Source organism: Ixodes scapularis, unplaced genomic scaffold (genome assembly GCF_016920785.2).
Source record: "Ixodes scapularis isolate PalLabHiFi unplaced genomic scaffold, ASM1692078v2 PGA_scaffold9__187_contigs__length_104089568, whole genome shotgun sequence".
Classification (NCBI taxonomy): Eukaryota; Metazoa; Arthropoda; class Arachnida; order Ixodida; family Ixodidae; genus Ixodes; species Ixodes scapularis.
Window position 1 is genome coordinate 17,157,189 of NW_024609884.1, and position 19,381 is coordinate 17,176,569.

General features: G+C 43.5%; 1 protein-coding gene across 2 annotated transcripts in view; it reads left to right on the forward strand.

The window, feature by feature from the left end:
• The window catches only part of LOC8024862 (FH1/FH2 domain-containing protein 3), a 182,322-nt gene that overhangs the window by 160,904 nt on the left and 2,037 nt on the right, over nt 1–19,381 (forward strand). For both annotated transcript variants that reach the window (XM_042287298.1, XM_042287299.1), the window contains 14 exons: nt 932–996; nt 1,148–1,315; nt 1,488–1,576; nt 1,908–2,078; nt 2,302–3,303; nt 5,207–5,364; nt 6,177–6,362; nt 8,951–9,070; nt 12,564–12,725; nt 12,984–13,096; nt 13,182–13,256; nt 15,312–15,504; nt 17,098–17,242; nt 18,783–18,947. In XM_042287298.1, the coding sequence (XP_042143232.1) occupies nt 932–996; nt 1,148–1,315; nt 1,488–1,576; nt 1,908–2,078; nt 2,302–3,303; nt 5,207–5,364; nt 6,177–6,362; nt 8,951–9,070; nt 12,564–12,725; nt 12,984–13,096; nt 13,182–13,256; nt 15,312–15,504; nt 17,098–17,242; nt 18,783–18,947 (2,812 nt within the window). The remainder of the gene's footprint in view (nt 1–931; nt 997–1,147; nt 1,316–1,487; nt 1,577–1,907; nt 2,079–2,301; nt 3,304–5,206; nt 5,365–6,176; nt 6,363–8,950; nt 9,071–12,563; nt 12,726–12,983; nt 13,097–13,181; nt 13,257–15,311; nt 15,505–17,097; nt 17,243–18,782; nt 18,948–19,381) is intronic.

Consider the following 19,381-nt stretch of genomic DNA (forward strand, 5'->3'; position numbering starts at 1 on the left):
AAATAGACAGGATGGCGGTTGGGTGGCATGTTTGATGTTTCTTCTCTACCCCTGTCTCAGGTCAATTCAAGATGGTTTATGTGCCTTTCAGGTGTCAACAAACCAGTCAAGTTTCGCTGTTAAGAACATATGATAAAAATAGGATTACAAGTTCATAGGGAATGCTCACAGGCATGCATAGCATTTTTTACAGCAGAGCTGTTAACGGCTAGTTTCCCCAGTTTTGTGTCCGTGGACAAATAAATCTCGACACAAGACTCTGGACACCTACCGCCATCTGTGAGCGACCGTGGCAACCAGACAACCGATGTGACGGTTGTCTGGTTGCCGCCGTTGCTCATAGATAGCGGAAACCGTTCCAGCCTTCCCACTTTGGTTTTCACCAGAGTGGAAAAGCTGAATTTCTCTAGGCGTCGTCCTAGAAGTCGTCCTCAAGGTCATCCTAGAAGTCGTCTTGAGGTCGTCCTAGACGTCGCCCTTGAGGTCGTCCTAAACGTCGTCCTCGAGGTTGTCCTCGAGGTGGTCCTAGAAGTCATCCTTGAGGTCGTCGTAGACGTCGTCCTCGAGGTCATCCTAGAAGTCGTCCTTGAGGGCGTCCTAGACGTCCTCGAGGTCGTCCTAGAAGCCGGCCTAGACGCTGTCCATGAGGTCGTTTTAGACGTTGTCCCTGAGGTCGTCCTAGACTTCGTCCTTGAGGTCGTCCTAGACTTCGTCCCTGAGGTCATCCTAGACGTCATCCTCTAGGCGTCGTCCTTGAGGTTGTCTCACCATAGTACAGCTCCGCGTGTCTTCCTTCTTCACCAAGTGGAAAGGCTGAAAGTTTTTTTTTTTTTTTTCGCTTAACAATGTACAGCATGGCATTTTTTCACGTTGTTGGGTTCACATATGGTACACAAATGCTGACTAGGCACCAATTACAACTCTTTTTCAGGCTGTCTTGAAGCATGAGGATGGAGATGGTGATGGCAAGGCCCTGCCACTTGATGTCCGGCTAAGGTACTAAAATTTGACTTTCTGAATTTGTCTTAGCAGTGTCGATGCACCCCAGTTGTATTATGTAGTACAAGCTTGCAAACTTGGCTAATACCATTTTAAAATATTTTGGAAGCGAAAGCTGCAGTCTGATTCAGAATGGTTTTTGGTACAGGCAAGTCCCTCGTAGTCGCAAGGCAAGCAACGACGAAAACGAACGAAGGAAGAGTCGACGTCACTCGCTCGGCAATTTGACACCCAACAGTACAAGCCCGTTCAAGCAACGGCCTTCACCCCTTGCCAAGACCCCAGAGGCCACCACACTTCCTCAGTGGAGGAGAAGGTGAGGTGCATCAGGCGGTGTCTCTGGGCACTGTCCTTTTTAGGGGCCTGGGCATGTAATTTCACTACAATGCTAGCACACCTGCCTGTAGCTTTGTTCATACAAAATAATCCTTTAATGAAGAACTACAGAAGGAGCTGTAAGAAGAATGTGCTTGCTTTCTTGTTCTCAGGGATGTGAACCAAAATGAAGAGCCGGTGAAGGTGCCCGACCACGGGAAGAATGGCATCGCCCATAACGACAGCAACACGCCGGAGATTGGTGAGATGAGGTTGCCTTTTTGAGCAACTGCCGTTCAAACTATTTTGCCTGCTCAATGACAAAAAAATAAAGTTAAGGAATTACCCTACTGAGAGCAGGCATAGAAACCAGACTGCAGAAAACTGGGACTAAAGGTGGTCCTGGGGCACTGGAGATAAGACTGCGCAAAGATTGTGTTGTTGTAGCTACTTCAAAAATTTCAATTGTTAGTTTTCTTACAACTGGTTTGTAAGCAGATTTGTGGGAGCGACAATTTAGCGTTCGGTAATCAAATACTGGAGAGTTTCTTACGACCGATAAATCAATCAATTCTGTCCCTTCACTATTGCAGACGACGTAGTAAATGGGATCACACCAGCACTGCGGAGGCGCAGAGAGAGAGATGCTCGCAATCGCTGCCTCATTCGTGAGCAAGAAGAGAATGGCCGTGACCACCAGACCAGTGCATCTCCCTCTCCGACTACGCCGCCCGCAAATTCCACTGAGAAGCAGGCTCAACGAGGTGAGTCTTTTTCTTGCCAAAGAGACTGTCACAATTGTGCGTGAACCTTGCATGTGGTAGTAGGTGCCTGATCTGTTAAAATAAATGAAATCAGCCTGTTTGTGAATCAGTCTATTCAAAGAGACGAGCAGTCGTGGACATATTCTGTATAAAAAATGTGTTATAGTTTTCTGAACGAAGACAGTTCACAGATAAAACATTCCGGCTTCAATGCCATACGCAGGACCATCTTTCATTGAACGCACCCGGTCGCGGTTTGAGAGCCGAATCGAGGATGAAAACCGCAAGAACCAGCAACTCTCGCAACAACAGACGCCAGCCTTACCCAACTTTACGCCACCACTTCAGAGGCCCACCAATCTGCACACGGAACCGCCCAAGAGCTTTGGCCCCTGTCCCAACAAGTCCCCACAGCCGTACACAAGCCCGACGCAACGCGACCCTAACAAGAAGTCATGGGCACTCTCCATGATGTACGGCAAGAACCACGAGGAAGAGAACTCTCGCGAGGAGGAGCTGGTTCGGCCACCTCAGCAACTCAAGAAGGACGGACTCCGTGAGCTCCAGGACAGAATAACGGGAAGGACGACGGAGTGCTCTGCGGACGTCTCGACGGCCGGCGCAGTCAACCGTGCCAAAGAGGGCCTCGCCGCGTCACGGTCCCGGACCGACTTCCGTTCGCTGCTTCCCCAGACGAGCTCTTCGTCCATCCCTGACCTGCTGTGGAAGTCTGACAACGATCTGCAGTGGGAGCAGCTAGTCCGCTCCATAAGGCGTCCCCTGCTTATTAACGACCTCGACTTCACGGACCTCCGAGATGACGACGATGCCGACGTCCTCCAGCCGGTCGGCGGGGCTTCGGGGCCAGGCCTTCCTCCACCGCCCCCTCCGCCTCCCAATGGGGCTCCGCCCCCACCGCCGCCTCCTCTCGGTGGTCCACCTCCCCCTCCATTGGGTGGGCCGCCCAAGGCACCTCCCCCGGCACCTTCCTGGCTGCAGCAGAGGCAACAACAGCAGCAGCAGCAGCAGGCAGCAATGAATGCGCTGCCTCCTAAAAGCAAGAAGACTGTCAAACTGTTCTGGAAGGAGGTCAAGGTGGATCAGGGGCTGCTGGCTAAGATGCCCAAGAAGAAGACCATCTGGGACGAGTTGGGCAGGGTCCATGTGGACACACAGAAGCTCGAGCATCTCTTCGAGAGCAGAGCCAAGGAGGTGCTCAACAGGGTAAGCTAGGGGGAAGTTGGACACAGGCATGTTTGTATGCACAGTCCAGGGAAGTGTACTCATATGAAATACCACTCCCAGCAGCGCCAACATGTCTGTGCGATTCTCTGGCTTTGTTTCATACGTCCATAATGACTATAACGGACATAAAGAGACAGCTTCCACAGAGGCTGTTTCTTTATGTCCATAATGAGTATTACGGGCATAAAGAGACTGCTTCTTTCTATAGAGGCTGTTTCTTTAGGCACTGTAGGTACATACCAAAATGTTGTCAATAAATGGATACTATAGGCATAACTAGTAGATGTTGATGAAGCATTGTAGTGAGCTGTGTAACCCTATGTATAAAGGAAAAAAAAAATAAGCAAAAGAAATAGTAAAACGGGAGGCCAGGTTGCTTTCCGCTCACAATTATTCTCCTCCTCTTCCACCATCTGTGTTCCGAGCTTCACTACTGTTTTCTACAAAACTCGGTACTTGTCCACTGATTATGAGTATGTCTTTATAATAACCAGCCGTTAATATTACCCATAAGTTTTGGAACCTATGTTGTAGTTGATGTAAGAGTTCTAAAAAGGGGGGGAAACAACCTAACGTGAGCCAAATTTTCGTCTAAGAATACTCAGCTTTGAACTGCGTCTTTAAAATTGTGGTTAAATGCACGCTGGACACATTCTCGCAGATAAAATGGAGTGATTCATTTGCATGCTGCTTCCACCTCATTCTCAAAACAAAGACCTTCTTATTTCCGAAATTTTCTTTTTCAAATGGCTTTATTTTGTGCACACGCACCCTCATAGTAATATGCAGTTCTAAATGAATTCCAAGATTAGCATTCTTTAAGGAGTATTCGGTTGCAAGGTGTTTCATTGCTGTTTGCAGTGCATTAGCCACAAAGATATATATACATATATAGTTTAGTTTAGATGTTTCCTTTAACTGGAACACCTAGAAACTATTGCAACTCTTGCTTTTTGTGACCATATCTAAAGCGCAACATAAAACACAAAAGTTTCCTACTCAATAGTCGTTAGTTATATCCTGTCATGTCACTTATTAACTGGTCTCTGGGACCACCAAAAATGTCCGCGGCATTCTGCGGAGATGTGGGGAATCTGTGGTGCGTGTGTACAGTCTCGTGGGAAACTTTTCTTATGGGCTGCGGTCTTGTGGTGGTCAGGGTTTGCATGCATGCTAACTCAAAGCATCTCTCCTTCCAAAACACTTGCAACCGCTTGGGCTGGTGACCGGCACTTGGAAACACGTCTAGGAGGTAAGGACATCACTGCACCTCATCTTCGGCCACATGTTTTCTGCTTTGCACGCACAGAGTGTGCTGCCTCTTCTCATTCCCTCTGCATGCGTAAAGCAATTGCCAATTAAAAAAACAAAACAAACCCCCCCCCCCCCCCCCCCCAAAAAAAAAAAAAAAAAAAAAACATGAATGAAGGAGGGACAAGCTGTAAGAACTCCTTCAGAAGGTGCACATAACATGCTGCTGCTGTTTCAACCACTGAGGTTAGAAAGAGAGGATTAACCACCGAGAAAAGAAATTTAAAATTTTTTCTAAATATACTTCTGGATTATGTTAGCAAGGTTCTCAATAGTCTTGAACCTGTCTAAGAAAGGCCATTATTATCTGCTGTAGGATCTAAGTTTTGTTAGTTTTAAGGAAATATATATATATAAAAAAAGTGTCTTGGATGATAGGTAACTTTTCAATATACCTATCCAAAAACTAATGTACTAATTTTCTCTTTGTTTCCACATTGGCCATATCAAAAAAGTAACATTTATGAGGCCACTTTATCAAATTCTTCCACCATTTAATTTCTGCAGACACACATTAGTAAAACAATCGACTTTGCTGAACTAAGAAGGGGACTGTGGATGGGTTTTATTGCAGAAAAATCAAGAGGGCAAAAAGAATGAAGTCATAGTACTGGATGCCAAACGCTCCAATGCCATTAACATTGGCATGACCAAGCTGCCACCTCCAAGAACAATAAAGACTGCAATCCTCAAGATGGACAGCACCATCATGAACAAAGAAGGCATAGAGGTGAGTTGTGTGAAGAAGATAAGTCAGTGGTATCGCAAAGACACCAAGTAGGGTGGGAACAACATGAATTGATGGCTTCGCTAAATACGTGTTTTTATCATTTTGATTTTACAAGGTAAAAACACATTGTTTTTGGTAGATAAAATATGATATAATTATAGTCTGTAAATACCCCCCTGTAGAAATTTTACTGGGATAGGTAGCATGCCAGGCAACTAAGAAAATGTATAGCTCATTTTGTTTTCGTGGAGTCAAAAGTCAAATTTGGGGGTTTTACGTGCCAAACCAATGAAGGGCGTCTGACGTGCCCCAACAACAGACTGAGGATTAATTTCGACCACCTGGGGATCTTTCGATGTGCAGCAGAAATGTTGGTTGCCTTCTCTGCAATAAGCCTCCTTCAGATTGCGGGCACCTTGGCCGAGATTCGAACCCTCCACCTGGGTATCCGTAAGCAACTGTAGGGGCCCAAGGCACTCAAAGTGTATATTATCAAAAGTATTGAGAATTTTTTGTAACATCAATGGAGAAATTTGGCTACAATAAAAATGAAGCATATGTCTAACACTGGACAAGAATGCGGTTTCAGATTGCATCTGCTATATTTGCAATATTTGCTTTGCGTGGTGTAGTACTGTGGACTATATGAGTTGAAGCTGCCCTCCATGTTTGTTTTGGCTTACTGTCAGCTTTGGTCCAAACATGTATTGGAACGATAGATAATAGAGCTCCTGGTAGATGTAGCAAGAGTCCAGATCGGGTGTTTTAGCCTCTGGAGCTAAGTAGTAAATTACACACACTTTTCTTTCTAGAAAATTCTGACCACCATGATGCCAGGAGAGGATGAAAAGAACAGGATCATGGAGGCCCAGATGGCCAACCCAGATGTCCCCCTGGGAAATGCGGAGCAGTTTCTGCTTACATTGGCATCCATCAGCGAGCTTGAAGCAAGGCTCCGACTCTGGGCTTTCCGGTTGGATTATGACGTTTTGGAGCGGGTCAGTTTACAGTGCTTTTACTCCTGTACCATATTGCGCCATAGGGGAATCTGGCAGCATGTCCCACTACTTAGCCCTGCTAAAGGTAACTTCAGCTGCCACAAAACAATGTGTGCAGCTTTAAGCATGGGAGATGTCGCTCAAGAAAGGAAGGAGCAGCGACATGCAATCTGTTATTTTATCTCACAAATTAGAAAGTTAAAATAATGTACATGTATCAAATTGTTGCAGACCCTCTCGCTATCTCCCCTGTTCGATAAACTGGTGTTAAATGAAGCAGGCTACCCACTACTTGATTGATACTTGAAATTATAAATATTCACAGGCTCCTACACTACACTGAAAAAGATAGGCCTATATCTTTTATCACCATAAAGCAGAGTGCAACTGATCCTTATGTGCCGATTGGGCCAATCCAGCATCTTAAAAGCGCAAAGTCACGGCATTCATAATACTTTTGTGCATGTGTTATTGCGGGCTGACCCAATCATGTGCATAGAATATACCATGGCCTTGTGTATTTTGTCTGTGTGTATGTGTCTGTGTGTATGTATCTGTCTGTTTTCTAGCCTTTGAGTGTGTGCAGACCTATCGAGCAATATTTTATAGGCATCATACAAAACAGCGCAGATACTGGAGGCCTGACAAAAAGTCCGCTATATTTAGGAATCTCCAAGTGCTACAGATTTTAAAAATTTTAATATATATATATATATATTTTATTCGAGGATGTTCGTGGCTTAACTCTTTCCTGACCATAGGAAAAGTAGCAGTTTTCAAAGGATTCGTGCAACCACGTTTATTTTCCTCACTAATTTGCGTATGGAGCAATATGACACGTCAAAATATGGCCAATTCGTTGCTCTTTCAAAAGATTTAGAGTTTATTGGTATAATGTGGAAGAAAGTGAAAATTCGATGTACGTGCGGAAGGCATACAAACGCCGAAACCTCTACAGCTGTGTCAGATTAAGTGACAAATAAAAGAAATTAAGAATATAGAAAATGTGCTTTACACCCGCGGCCATTACTTCTGAAAGTTAGTGTACTCTAACTGGCGTTGTCCATTTTTAGTTCGTCGGAGAGAAAGCCTTCGCAACACGTATGCTTTTCAACGAAGGAATGCTTATATTGGTGAAACACAGATAGTACGCCTTGCATCCCCAGCAGAATGCATTCTTTGTGTTCTACCTTGGTTTTGTCATAGGAGTGCAGTTCCCTCATATTTAGCATTTTTGTCCACCTTCTTGGGAACATAAAACGTGCATGCCGGCTCAGGACAGCATGGGAAATTATAGCTGCTTACCAACAACCATCTGTTATGCGACGCCTATAACATCTTTTGTAAAGTGTCCCTAGAGCTTTTGAGGTCTAAAGAATATGCCACAATACAATTGAATTATGTAAATATTAGGGCTGGGCATCGATTAAAAGTTTTAACCCGATTAATCGCCACTCTTTAATCAATTAATTGACTAATCGGTCTCGTTTATTTCTCGTAGTATTAAGAAACGTTTAAATTAATATATTTTGTTTGCCTTTGCTGAATGCGTGAGAACGGCACAAGATAGAACTTGGATTATGAATCAATCTCTCTGTGTGGCTAGGAATGCATCCACACTCACAGATTCTTACTTCAGCTGCATGAGACAAAGGGGTTGGTTGATATTCTCTGGCAAGAGCGGCCACCTTTGATTGTTTACAATAGTCTCTGCTGCGCTAAACGGGCACTCGAATGGCGTTGAAGTAGTTGGGACACGTGTAGCCTTTTGCACTTGTCTGGTGTTACAAATCTCACCCCTAAAATTTACTTTAGGCTAAACTTTCACTTAAAATTTAACCTTTCATACAGGTGTACTTGTCCACATCTGCGTGATGAAAGAGTTTAATTTTTTCTTTCTTTTGGTTCGTCAAAATTTTACCGATTAATCAGTTAAAAAGATTTAATCGCAATTAAAGCATTAAGTGATTAATAGGTAGGTTAATTGATCAATTGCCCAGTCCTAGTAAATAACACCATTTTTGTTACAATGACTGATGCAAGCAGTTAGCCAAATTAGACAAGTGCAACCACAGTTTCCAGGACTATTTTTGAGAGCCCACCAGCTTGTGATAAAGCTCAAACCTGCTTTGAAACCGAAACTAGTTCTTCAGCTATCCACAAGATTGTGCCACATAATTCTCTGCACTAAAATTAATTTCTTGACGGCGCTTGGAAACTATCCATCACTGGTGGTCGATGGCCTATGATTGCGGTCAGGAAAAAGTTAAAGGTCAACATACACTTTGCACCTTTGCCCGTCTTCTCCTTTCGACCGAGGTTGTACATTGGCCTTAAAGGGAGAATATAGATGAAATTCTGTCTGCTAGCAACATTCTCTTCATTAGCGTCCCCCGAAAATAGTAAAGCGCTTGCTCCACAATTTTGTATATTAGCTACTGTATTTTGAGGTAAAGGTTCTAAAAACATTTCCTAATCATTACAGTTTTTGATGCAAGATACATTTTTAAAATGTTCTTTGTTGAGAAGTTTATGCCTACATGTTTGCCAAGATAGGCCAGCAATTCATGCTAGTCACTTCATAATAGGAGGTAGCTGAGCCATTGATGGACTTGAAGCAAGCCATGGAGGAGATTGAAACCAACCGAACTCTGAGGATTATCCTGGCAACACTGCTCTCCATCGGTAACTTCCTCAACGGAGCAGAGGTAAGAGTTACACCTGGCTGTTTTTATATTAGCACTCATGAGCTCTCTCTCAATTATTTTGAACCTGCAAAGGGTGACCTATGCCTGGTTTTTGAGATGCTAGTGCTGAACTCAACAGTTTACAAGAGAGGGAGGGTCAGTGTCCATGGACAACATTGTTTTCTTTCTGAGAGTCAAAAGAGTTTTTTTTTTCATTGTACCACTCGCTTCTTCCAGTGGCTATCATCGTTTTCCTATACTCGTTTTCACCTCAAGAAAAAAGGAAGTTTTGCACTTTGTTCATACGCCGCGTGAAGTAGTTCTTACAGGATTTGGTTGTTGGAGGAAGGAGCAGTGCTTTTGGCATTAGAAACCTGTACATCTTTATTCTTGATTCTTTATTCAATAATTACCCCGCAGTGCCCAAGGGGCGTTAAGGGGGGTTTACAGAGATGAAAAAGACACATCTTTATTCACACAGCACACTTGTGGTTACGTGAGTCGATTCCATTGTGTAATCGTTCAAACACAAAAAAAGAATTGGCAAACATGCTTGTTCTAGCATGGTACTATCTAATTTTAAGACTATGATCATTCTGATTAGATGGTTGTTTTAAGTAAATCTCGCTATTTATTCATTTTATTTTTGGCTATTGTATACAGAAATTTTGATCACAATTTTCCCCCGACGTGCGGAAAGTGGTTCCCAATTTAACTCTTTTTTCATGTCTGTGCAATTTCTTTCCTCCCATATCTTCCGAAAACAGACCTAGCCACCCTATTTTGTATTTTTTCCTGCTTTTCTATTAACATTCTTTGGGCTGGGTCCCAGATGGCACACGCATACCCTAGAATGGGTCTAACAGATGTTAAATAAGCAGTTGTCTTTAAGTTAGGTTGTGAACATTTTAAGTTACATTGAATGGAATGCATTGCCCTGCCAGCCTTTAGAATTACTCTTTCTAGTATATGAGCATTCCACGAACAGTCAGATGACAATGCGACGCCTAAATATTTGTATGTAAGCTCCTTAGTTACTGGATTATTGTTTATAAAATACTGGGATTCGATTTTTTTCTTTTTCTTTGTGAAACGAAGATGAACACACTTTTTAGGATTTAAATTTTTCCATGTTGAGCACTAACTGGATACAATCTAGGTCTACTTGCAATTAGGCGGCATCATCTGAACTTTTAACTTTCTTATACACAACATAATCATCGGCCAACAACCAAATAAAAGAGGAGATTCCAAAAGAGATATCATTAACATAAATTAAAAACAAAAGTGGACCCAGGACAGAGAGCCCTGTGGAACTCCTGATGCTACATCAACATAATCCAAATTTTTTCCACTCAATACCACACATTGGCAACGCTGGAGCAAGTAATTTTCAATCCATCTAAGTACTGTCGAATCTATGTTTAACATTTTAAGTTTGTTAAGAAGGAGAGAGTGCGAAACTATGTTGAACGGCTTTCAAAAATCCAGAAATACAGAATCTATTTGCCCTCCTTGGTCAACATCAGAGGTTATCATGGTAAAATTCAACAAGTTGCATAGTTCAAGAAATATCCTTATCTTGATTAAGGTAATGTAGTATGTCTAATCTAAAATGCACCTAAATATTGTCACGAATGACTAGTTTGATGGGGCGAACTTGTACCCAAAACAAAATTGAAGAAGGCTAGTGTCGCAGGCGTCGATGGTGGCGTATACCAAGATTGAGCGCTGGGGCCAGACTCGTCCCGGACCGCCACGGGAAGCACCCTTTGTACCCGCGTGGGTTTCCAGAACATTTGGCTTAGAATGTTCGGCGCATAGAACTTTTATACCTCGATCAAATGACAAGGTTTTCAAACTTACGAGAGCGCTAAATTGAAAGAATAAATAAATGAAAGAAGCGTCCACTCCCAGCGATCAAACCTTGAGCCTCCGTGCGAAAGCCAAGCACGGTAACCATTCGACCATGCACATGCTCGCTCAGCGACGCGCGTGGCAATAATATCAATTCTCTACATATAAAGGCGGAAATTAGTAATGCTCCACGCGGAGCCGGATTTTTTTTTATTTCGGTTCTTGAGGTGAAAACGTGTATAGTTGTGCGCTGCAGAACATTTCTTTATATGCTAAATGAAGCCAAGCAAAACAAGAGTGCGACCGAACAAAAAAATTACGCTTCTCTGTAACGCGAAATTGGAGTGCAGCTCTTGAGGTATGCTGATTTTGTGACATGCCGTGGATATATTTGATTTTTTTTTTTTTTTTTGAGGGTAGGCCGGGCGGGACGAAGAGGGTACGTGGGAGCCCCATAATTGAATGTGCGCAGTGTTTGTTTCAACGTGAAACGTTTTTGGCTAGTTGGTAATGATTTCGTGAAGCCGCATTTCGGGAAGCCGTGGCCTGTGACGTCACATCACGTCACAGTTTCTTTGCTAAATTTAGCTGGAAAATTGACGCCACGTGACCTCAACACCAATTTGGTTTCCCCGCAGCAGGGAAAATGGCGTCACATGACTTCGTGCCACGTCACCTATGAACAGATTCCATTTCCCCGCTAGATTTAGCTGGAAAATTGACGTCACATGACCTCAACACCAATTCAGTTTCCCCACTAAATTTAGCTGGGAAAAAGATGTTACATGACTTGATGTCACGTGACTTGTACACAAAGTCCGTTTCCCCGCAAATATAGTGGGAAAACTGATGCCACATGACCTCAACACCAATCCAATTCCCCGCTAAATTTAGCGGGGAAACTGAATTGGTGTTGAGGTCATATGACGTCAGTTTTGCCGCTAAATTTAGCGGAGAAACTGAATGTGCAGTGTTGCATTATGGGACATCACAGACCCACACACCAATTCACTTTCTTCACTAAATTTAGAAGAGAATTGGAGTATAGGTCTGTGACGTCCCATAATGCAATGCGCACAACGTCGGCGACAGTCGCCGTGCCGTCGCTTGCCAAGGTTTTTATTTGTACATGACATATGAGAGCCCAATTATCCAGAACACAATTTGCGGCTCGAAATTCGTTTTCTTTCCGCACGAAAATCGCCGATCGAGAACTGGCCGGTTTGAGTCGCACTTACTCTCTTCTCCATGGTCACGTGCCGTTTTCTAAGGTTTAGACACAACCACCAACGATAGTCAAAGTCGTGGGTCATTGAAGGCACACACTCAGTACTAGAAATGGACAAAAATAATGGTACCCATTTTTTGTGGCTTATAAAAAATGCAAATACGTGGATTAAAAAAAAAAAAATGCAGTTATGTGATTTATTTTATCTTTCTCCTCCTCTATGTTTAATTCTTCTTCCTCCCTAGTCCAGTTTCGAGCAGCTGCGTTCCTTTTACTTAAAAAAAAAAAAAAAAATTGTGGGGGAGGGGGGGGGTGTTGCATCCCTTTAATGCGCAAACGGGTGCCTAAGAGCTGCGCTCTAAAATCTGTTAACACTGATCTTAACCAACAAGTATGCCAGATTAGGATGGTATGTGCTTGTCCTTCCAGGTAAAAGGTTTCCAAATAGACTACCTGGCCAAGGTTCCGGAAGTGAAGGACACAGTACACAAGCACTCTTTGCTGCACCACCTCTGCCATATGGTGATGGAGAAGCACCCAGACACCACTGACCTCTACTCAGAGATTGGTGCAGTCACTAGGAGCTCCAAGGTAATTGCAGCACACCTGTGCCTTTCTGCAGAATATCAGCCAAACAAAGCTTATCAATTGTCCATTTGAAATTGTGCAGTTGTAACAAATCTTCTATTTCGGCTCTCTTGGGGAACTTCACTTGACGGGCAGGTACTTGTAACTTTAACAATAACTATTGCATCCACTGTTGCACAGCGAAGTAGCTAACTCAGCTTTGACAGTATAGAGTGTCAGCAGTGAACCACAGGTACAAAGGCGACTGACTTTGGTGTCCAGGTTGACTACGACGAAGTGGCCAAAAACCTGAGTAAGATGGAAAGCGACTGCAAAGCGTCCTGGGAACATCTGAAGGTCATTGCAAAGCATGATGGATCTGCCATGAAGGCCAAGTGAGTGATCGAGTGGGAGCGTTTTTACGGCTGCCAACCTCTCTGGACCAGCGCTGGAGAGATTGAGTGCATTCCCTTGTTGCAGGCTGTCCGAATTCCTCAATGACTGTGCGGAAAGGATAGTGATCCTGGGGATCATTCACCGCAGGATTCATAACAGGTAGGGGCTTCCTACTGTTTTCTTCCTATCAACAAAATAAGAGCTTCTCATTTGAATACAAAAGAACAAAGGCACGGTTGGTCATCAGTCAATTACCAGCCAAGCAAACAGCTGGTGCACCTTATTAGAGCATCTCAACTGAGATCTTGACATAGAATTTGTTTTGTGGCAATGAAGCTTCTATCCAAGTAAACAAAGGTTTTCTTCCAAGCAGCCATGCAAGGAATCTTAAAATAAAAATTGTAAGGGGCAAGCCCCAACTGCACGAAAGGTTTCATTATTCTGGGAATACAATGAGATCACACAACAGGGAAAGCTAATGTAGACTGAGCAGACCACCCTACACATCACCTGCTAATTATGAAGCAAAGACATTGAGCCATCTGCTAAAATTCCACGGACGGGGATGCAACGCTACAGGCTTGGGGTGCATTTGGCTTGCTAAGAACAGCAAATAAAATCACCTATATCAATTTTAGTGGTCTTCAAAATTGGGGAAAGTATAAGAATGAACATGTTCTTTTTGATAACATGCTCAGTTATCTCTTCAAATATGTTACTTTATAGAAGTGGTTTTTTACACTTTATAAGAAATATTGCCTGTAAATGTTGGCTCTATGAAACCGGTAGTGACCTAGAAATTGTAAAATTTTCACCCAAGGTTTTGTTCTGCACAAACTGATTTATTCAGCCACTATAAACGACTTAATTTTCACAAGAATGTTAATTGTCGTGAATTTTGGAATAAAAACAAAAACTTAGCACACAAAGAAATTGTTGCTTGGGGACTAGTATATAGCATGCCCCTCCCCATAGCAAAATTTCGTGCCGTCAAAACATTCCTAAAGCCGGCACTTTGTGCAATTCACAAAATATGGAGTCCACGAAAATAAAGTTGTTTACAGTGTGTATAAGGTGTCAAATAAGTTTTGCCGTTTGGGCTGCAACTTTTTTATTCAGTGATAGAATTGAAAGAGGTTACATTCAAATGAAAGTTTGGATTTCCTCTTTCCTCGGAGCACATAATTTTTCAGTATAGGGCAATGCACTTCCACTACTGGTGCACTGCTCTCCGCATGCCGTCGTAGATAATTAAGGGCGGCTGTTGACGACACCTACAGCGCACTGTAACCTTGTTATCGGACACATACCATGTACCCTTTAGACGTTCCTTTATCTTGGAAAACAGCCAAAAGTCGGAAGGTCCGGGCTGTGAGGTGAATGAGGCCAAACATCTTGGAACTGCAGCCGCTCCAGCGCGGCGTTGGTCTCGTCAACAGCTGCCCTCAATCACCTACTACGGCCTGCAGAGTAGTGCACTAGTAGCAGAAGTGCATCGCCGCCGGTGGGGACTATACTCAAAATTTATGTGCTCCTTGGAAAGAGGAGATTCCAAACTTTCATTTGAGTGTAACATATTTCAATTTCATCCCTGAATAAAAATGTTACAGCCTAGGAGGCAAAACTTATTGATCACCCCTCGTCGTACCCTTGGATATTATAATATACCGTATTTACTCGAGTAATAGCCGCACTTGTTTATGAAGAAAACCTGAGAGTTTGTTTTTCTGCGGAGCACGCAGATCGCTAATCAATGCGATCAGCAGCATGATTCCAGCTGTTTACAGGACAGAGATAACGTCTTCGTGCCAAGATACCACCTGTGAAGACTGCATTTGTATGGAGAATCATGTTCTCGATCTGGTTATTCACCATGTTATTTATGTGCGACGCAATGATTGGCTGTATGTTCTGTAAGAAAGTAGACGCAAGGGCCTTGTTCATAAATAGTGCGGCTATTACTCGAGTAGATACGGTAAGAGAGGTAAATGGTAGCAATCCCAGATTAACTGGTATGAGACTGTTTGTAGCTGCTTAAAGTTGTGATCAATGGAATCAACATAGTAAAGTTCTCCAATCACTTTTCTACTATATTTCTAATGCTTCTTTCTGAATTCTTGAACTCCTGACAAAATAAGAAAAGTTATAGATGTTTTTGCAATTTTTTTTTTCTTGAGCAATGCTGGGCATGCAGAGAACTGCCTTCTCTTTTAGGTTCCACAAGCTCTTGGTGTATCTTGGATGTCCGCCCCATTCAATCCGCGAGACCAAAGCACAGCAGGTGTGCAAGGTTGTGAGCGAGTTTGCCCTTGAGTATCGCACCACCAGGGAGAGGGTCCAGCAGCAGTTTGAGAAGAAGGCCAACCATCGTGAACGCAACAAGACCCGTGGCAAGATGATCACAGAGGTCTCTGCAGTCATCCAAGTGTTGACATTTTTTGCCTTTGATTACCTCGGAGCCCGTCGACAACCAGTATGGCGGGATGCCAATCAGGGCTGCCAACACGGAAAGTCAAGATTTCCCTAGCAGTTGCCTTTAATTGCCCTATTTCTGCTGAAATTTCCCTCACTTGCCCAAATAATTATATAATATTTGTGTTCTTCAAAACTTCCATTTTTGCGATGATAGATACATAGTTTTTAAGCCTCGCATACGTTTCGCAAAAATGAGTCTATCGGTCTAAAACTGTAGGTACACCAAATCTGGTGAGGGGAAGTACCGCGGGGGAATCAAACTGACGAATAGAACTCTATTTAAGCCCTAGATGTTATGCACGTCATCAGAACATGGCACTGCTTCAATAACTTCATTAGCGCTTTTGATAATAGTCGGTCCAAATAAAAAAGTGCAGCACAAGCGAGAGTTCTCGAACTCGAACACACGCAACGCGGCACACTTCGTGCACGACACTTGACGAAATATTATTAGTCATGGTAAGTCTGTATCTCCAGATATTGCAGTATTTCTTTTTGCACTCAAGCTTTCTTTTTCGAGAAGGCGCAGCAGTGCTGTCAGAAGCTTCGACCCTGGCTGGTTCCTTCCTCCATAGGTTTCATGGGGGCGATGAGAACTGATTTTGCCGGAAAAAAACTGTCCGAGCGCTCCTCAGTGTTTCCAGATGGTCGCGCAACAAACCGCCAAACAGCTGGAGGGAATAACCGAAATTTCGCCAAAGCCGCTAAAATTCAATGGTACCTCAAAAAAAAAAAAAAAAAAAGATCATGATCAACATATAAAATTCCAGATATATACGGTGCCCCAAATTTCCCTCAAACTAGCAAGATTTTCCTTATTCCCACATAGACCTGAATGTTACCTTAATCTGGGAAATTTCCCGCGGGTTGGCAGCCCTGATGCCAATTTAACTTCTTGTCCACAGAAAACTTGCCGTCTTAGTTGACAAACGGTATTTTGTAAGGAAGGGGTGACATGCCATCTCGCAGAAGCCGTTTAATTTTAAACTTGCTTTTCTTTCATAGATCTATTTGCTTGAATATAGGTGAATCCCTATACTAGAGAATGTGTTAGGTTGACCCTAATTTTTAAAAATAAGTAAAAGAAAAAAAAAATTGTACAAACATTTATTTTACAGTGTGCCTAGTCATGCTAGCTGAGACCTACTTGCTTTTCTTGCACTGGTCACGTTATCGTCCAAATCCTCCAGGCCGCATGCACTCGCATGCACTGCTTGCATCAGGCTTCATTGCTTTGTACCAGTGCTGTCATGTGAACCTTCACACGGGTGTGCTAGAAGCGGCTAGTGTGGGGAGCATCTCGTCTAGCTCAACGGGGTCAGAACTTTTGTTCACTATTGTATGTCGGCAATCTTTGGACACAATTGTAGTTGACCCCTAATTCTAAACAACTATTGGGGAAGGAAAACCATCAACCTATATTTAAACAAATATGGTATTTGTTCGGACTTGTTTTCCTTATTTGTTTATCATACCATGTCTACCAAGTAATGTCACCTGATGGCAAGTGGTGTGGTTATTGCAGATGGACAAATTCAAAACAAAAGAGCAACAGGCTGATCAAGAACTCCGGCAGCTTCTAGGCAATGGAGCTTCAGATGTGGACGAACCAAAAGGAGGCAAATGGGGAACTGTCCCAGGCATGCGTGTGCGACCACGAATACCCCAAAGTAAGAGAATGGGCGTTTGTTTTGTAAGTTAGTGGGGAGGCATCTTTTGTTTACTGTTTCGGGAAAGTGCTGCAGCATTTTGCACAATTAAGTCTGAAATCTCGTAATTACTTTCTGGTAGGCATGTGCAAATAGTGGCTTTTGAGTTCACAGTGAATTCAAAGCGAATAGTGGTTTTGGCCAAATATTTTTGAAACAAATATTGAATAGTTTTTTTTTCAGCTTTCCACTACCGTGCACCATGGTAAAACAAAAATTCCGCTGAGCTTGTGAAGGTTGTTCCCAACCTTTCACTTTTCCACTTCTGAGCTCGATTAATTTTAATGTAACTGTATGAACTGTAGCATGTAAACGAGATTTGTCGCAGCTATCCAATCGAGGGGATTTATAAATCTGCTTTCTATGTGCAAATATTCTTTCTTCTATTTCAAATTTAACAACAATAAAAAAAGTGTGAATGATGAGCGCGGGCTTGTCAGACATTGCTGCCTAACATATAGCTCTTGCATCATTGCAGCGGGTGAGCCCCATTGAGTGCGCTCCTCACCAAGCACCTGTGCACTGCAGGGAAGCAATACTCGCAAAGCCTGCGAGATCCGCGGGTATTGCTTCCCTGCAGTGCACAGGTGCTCGGTGAGAAGCGCACTCAGCAGGGCTAACCCCCGTCGCGATCAACATTTCGAAAAGTAGGAATATTACAGCGGAGCTGTTAAGAGCTAGTTTCTCCAGCATCATGTCTGGTACCAAACAGATGTCGACACCCGTGGTCGGCACAACACTCTGGTTGCCGCCGTCGCTCATAGATGGCGGTAGCTGTCCGGAGTGTTGTGTTTGCCGGTTGTCTGCTTGCTGCCGTCGCTCATAGATCGCGGCAACCTTTCCAGCCTCGGCAACCAGACAACTGGCTGCTGCTGTCGCTCATAGATGGCCGCATTATTTATTGGAGGAAGATGAGCGGGAACGGACCGAGCGGCGATGTGCGCAGCAGCGCGAATGGTTCCGCAACCGCCGCGAGGCCGCTATCGCCTAAAGTTCCACTCTGTCGAGCACTTCAGATTCCCTCGCGAAAAAAGAGCAGATCGCTGGCCTGGAAAGCCACCGCCGAGAACACAAGCTACAGCTTCGCTGCTCTTCCTTCTTCACCAGAGTGGAAAGGCTCAAAGTTTTTGCAGTTCACCTCAAAGCGAATATCAAGTAGCCTATTATTAAAAACTATTATTTGAAAATTTGAATAATTGCTCAGCACTACTTTCTAGCATTAGCAGCATTTCAAAACTGCCAAGTCTCTTCATATTGTTCAGTAGTGTACACGGCGGGTATCGGTACCAGTCTATACACATATTTTGGTCCCAAGTAAAATGTGAAAAATAAATCGAGTAAACCCAGAGTACATATCATTTCAATGCCACTGCATTCTGCCAGATTAACACCATTTTTATACAAGCACTCTGAAGGCAGTAAATGGACCAGGCAACGCTTATGCCGATGCTGGCACCAGTGAAGGAAGTGCGAGTGAAATTCTCTCTGTGTCTTGTTCCAGGTCCAGGGGGGACCTTGGGGCGCCACAGTACGCCAACACGCGATGAGAACCTCACCGATGCTGATGATGAGATCTTGGAGAGTCTTGTAAAAACCGCCACGGCACAACAGTCACGAAGTGAGCCTCGCATCCGCAAGAAGGCGCGCTACGGCGACAGAAAGTCACGTAAGTCTCTCTCTCTCTCTAGCTCGGTCTACACATCCGAGAAAAGGTTTGTTTCAGCTGTCGAGACTTTTGCTATATTCTGTTCCCAGTGATTTGCCTAGATGGGAGCATATGTGAACTAGAAAATGAAACTGCTGTACTAAATAGCAATGGAACTGCAGCGGTGAAAACAAGACAGCACAGATGTGTTGCTTTGTTTTCTTCTGTTTTTCTGGCCTTTAATTCCCTAAACGCACAACAGGGAAATATCTACAAAACGAGTTGCTGTCTACTCACTGCAACACTGGAATGATTAATTGCAGGAGACCAGCTTCTATTTTAAAATATATTAATGTTTTTGCCAGATACCTATCTTGTGTATGTTTATAGGGGCAGGGCTGATATGGTAGTCATAACATTGCAATTTCTCTGAGTCATATTAAAATATTCTATGC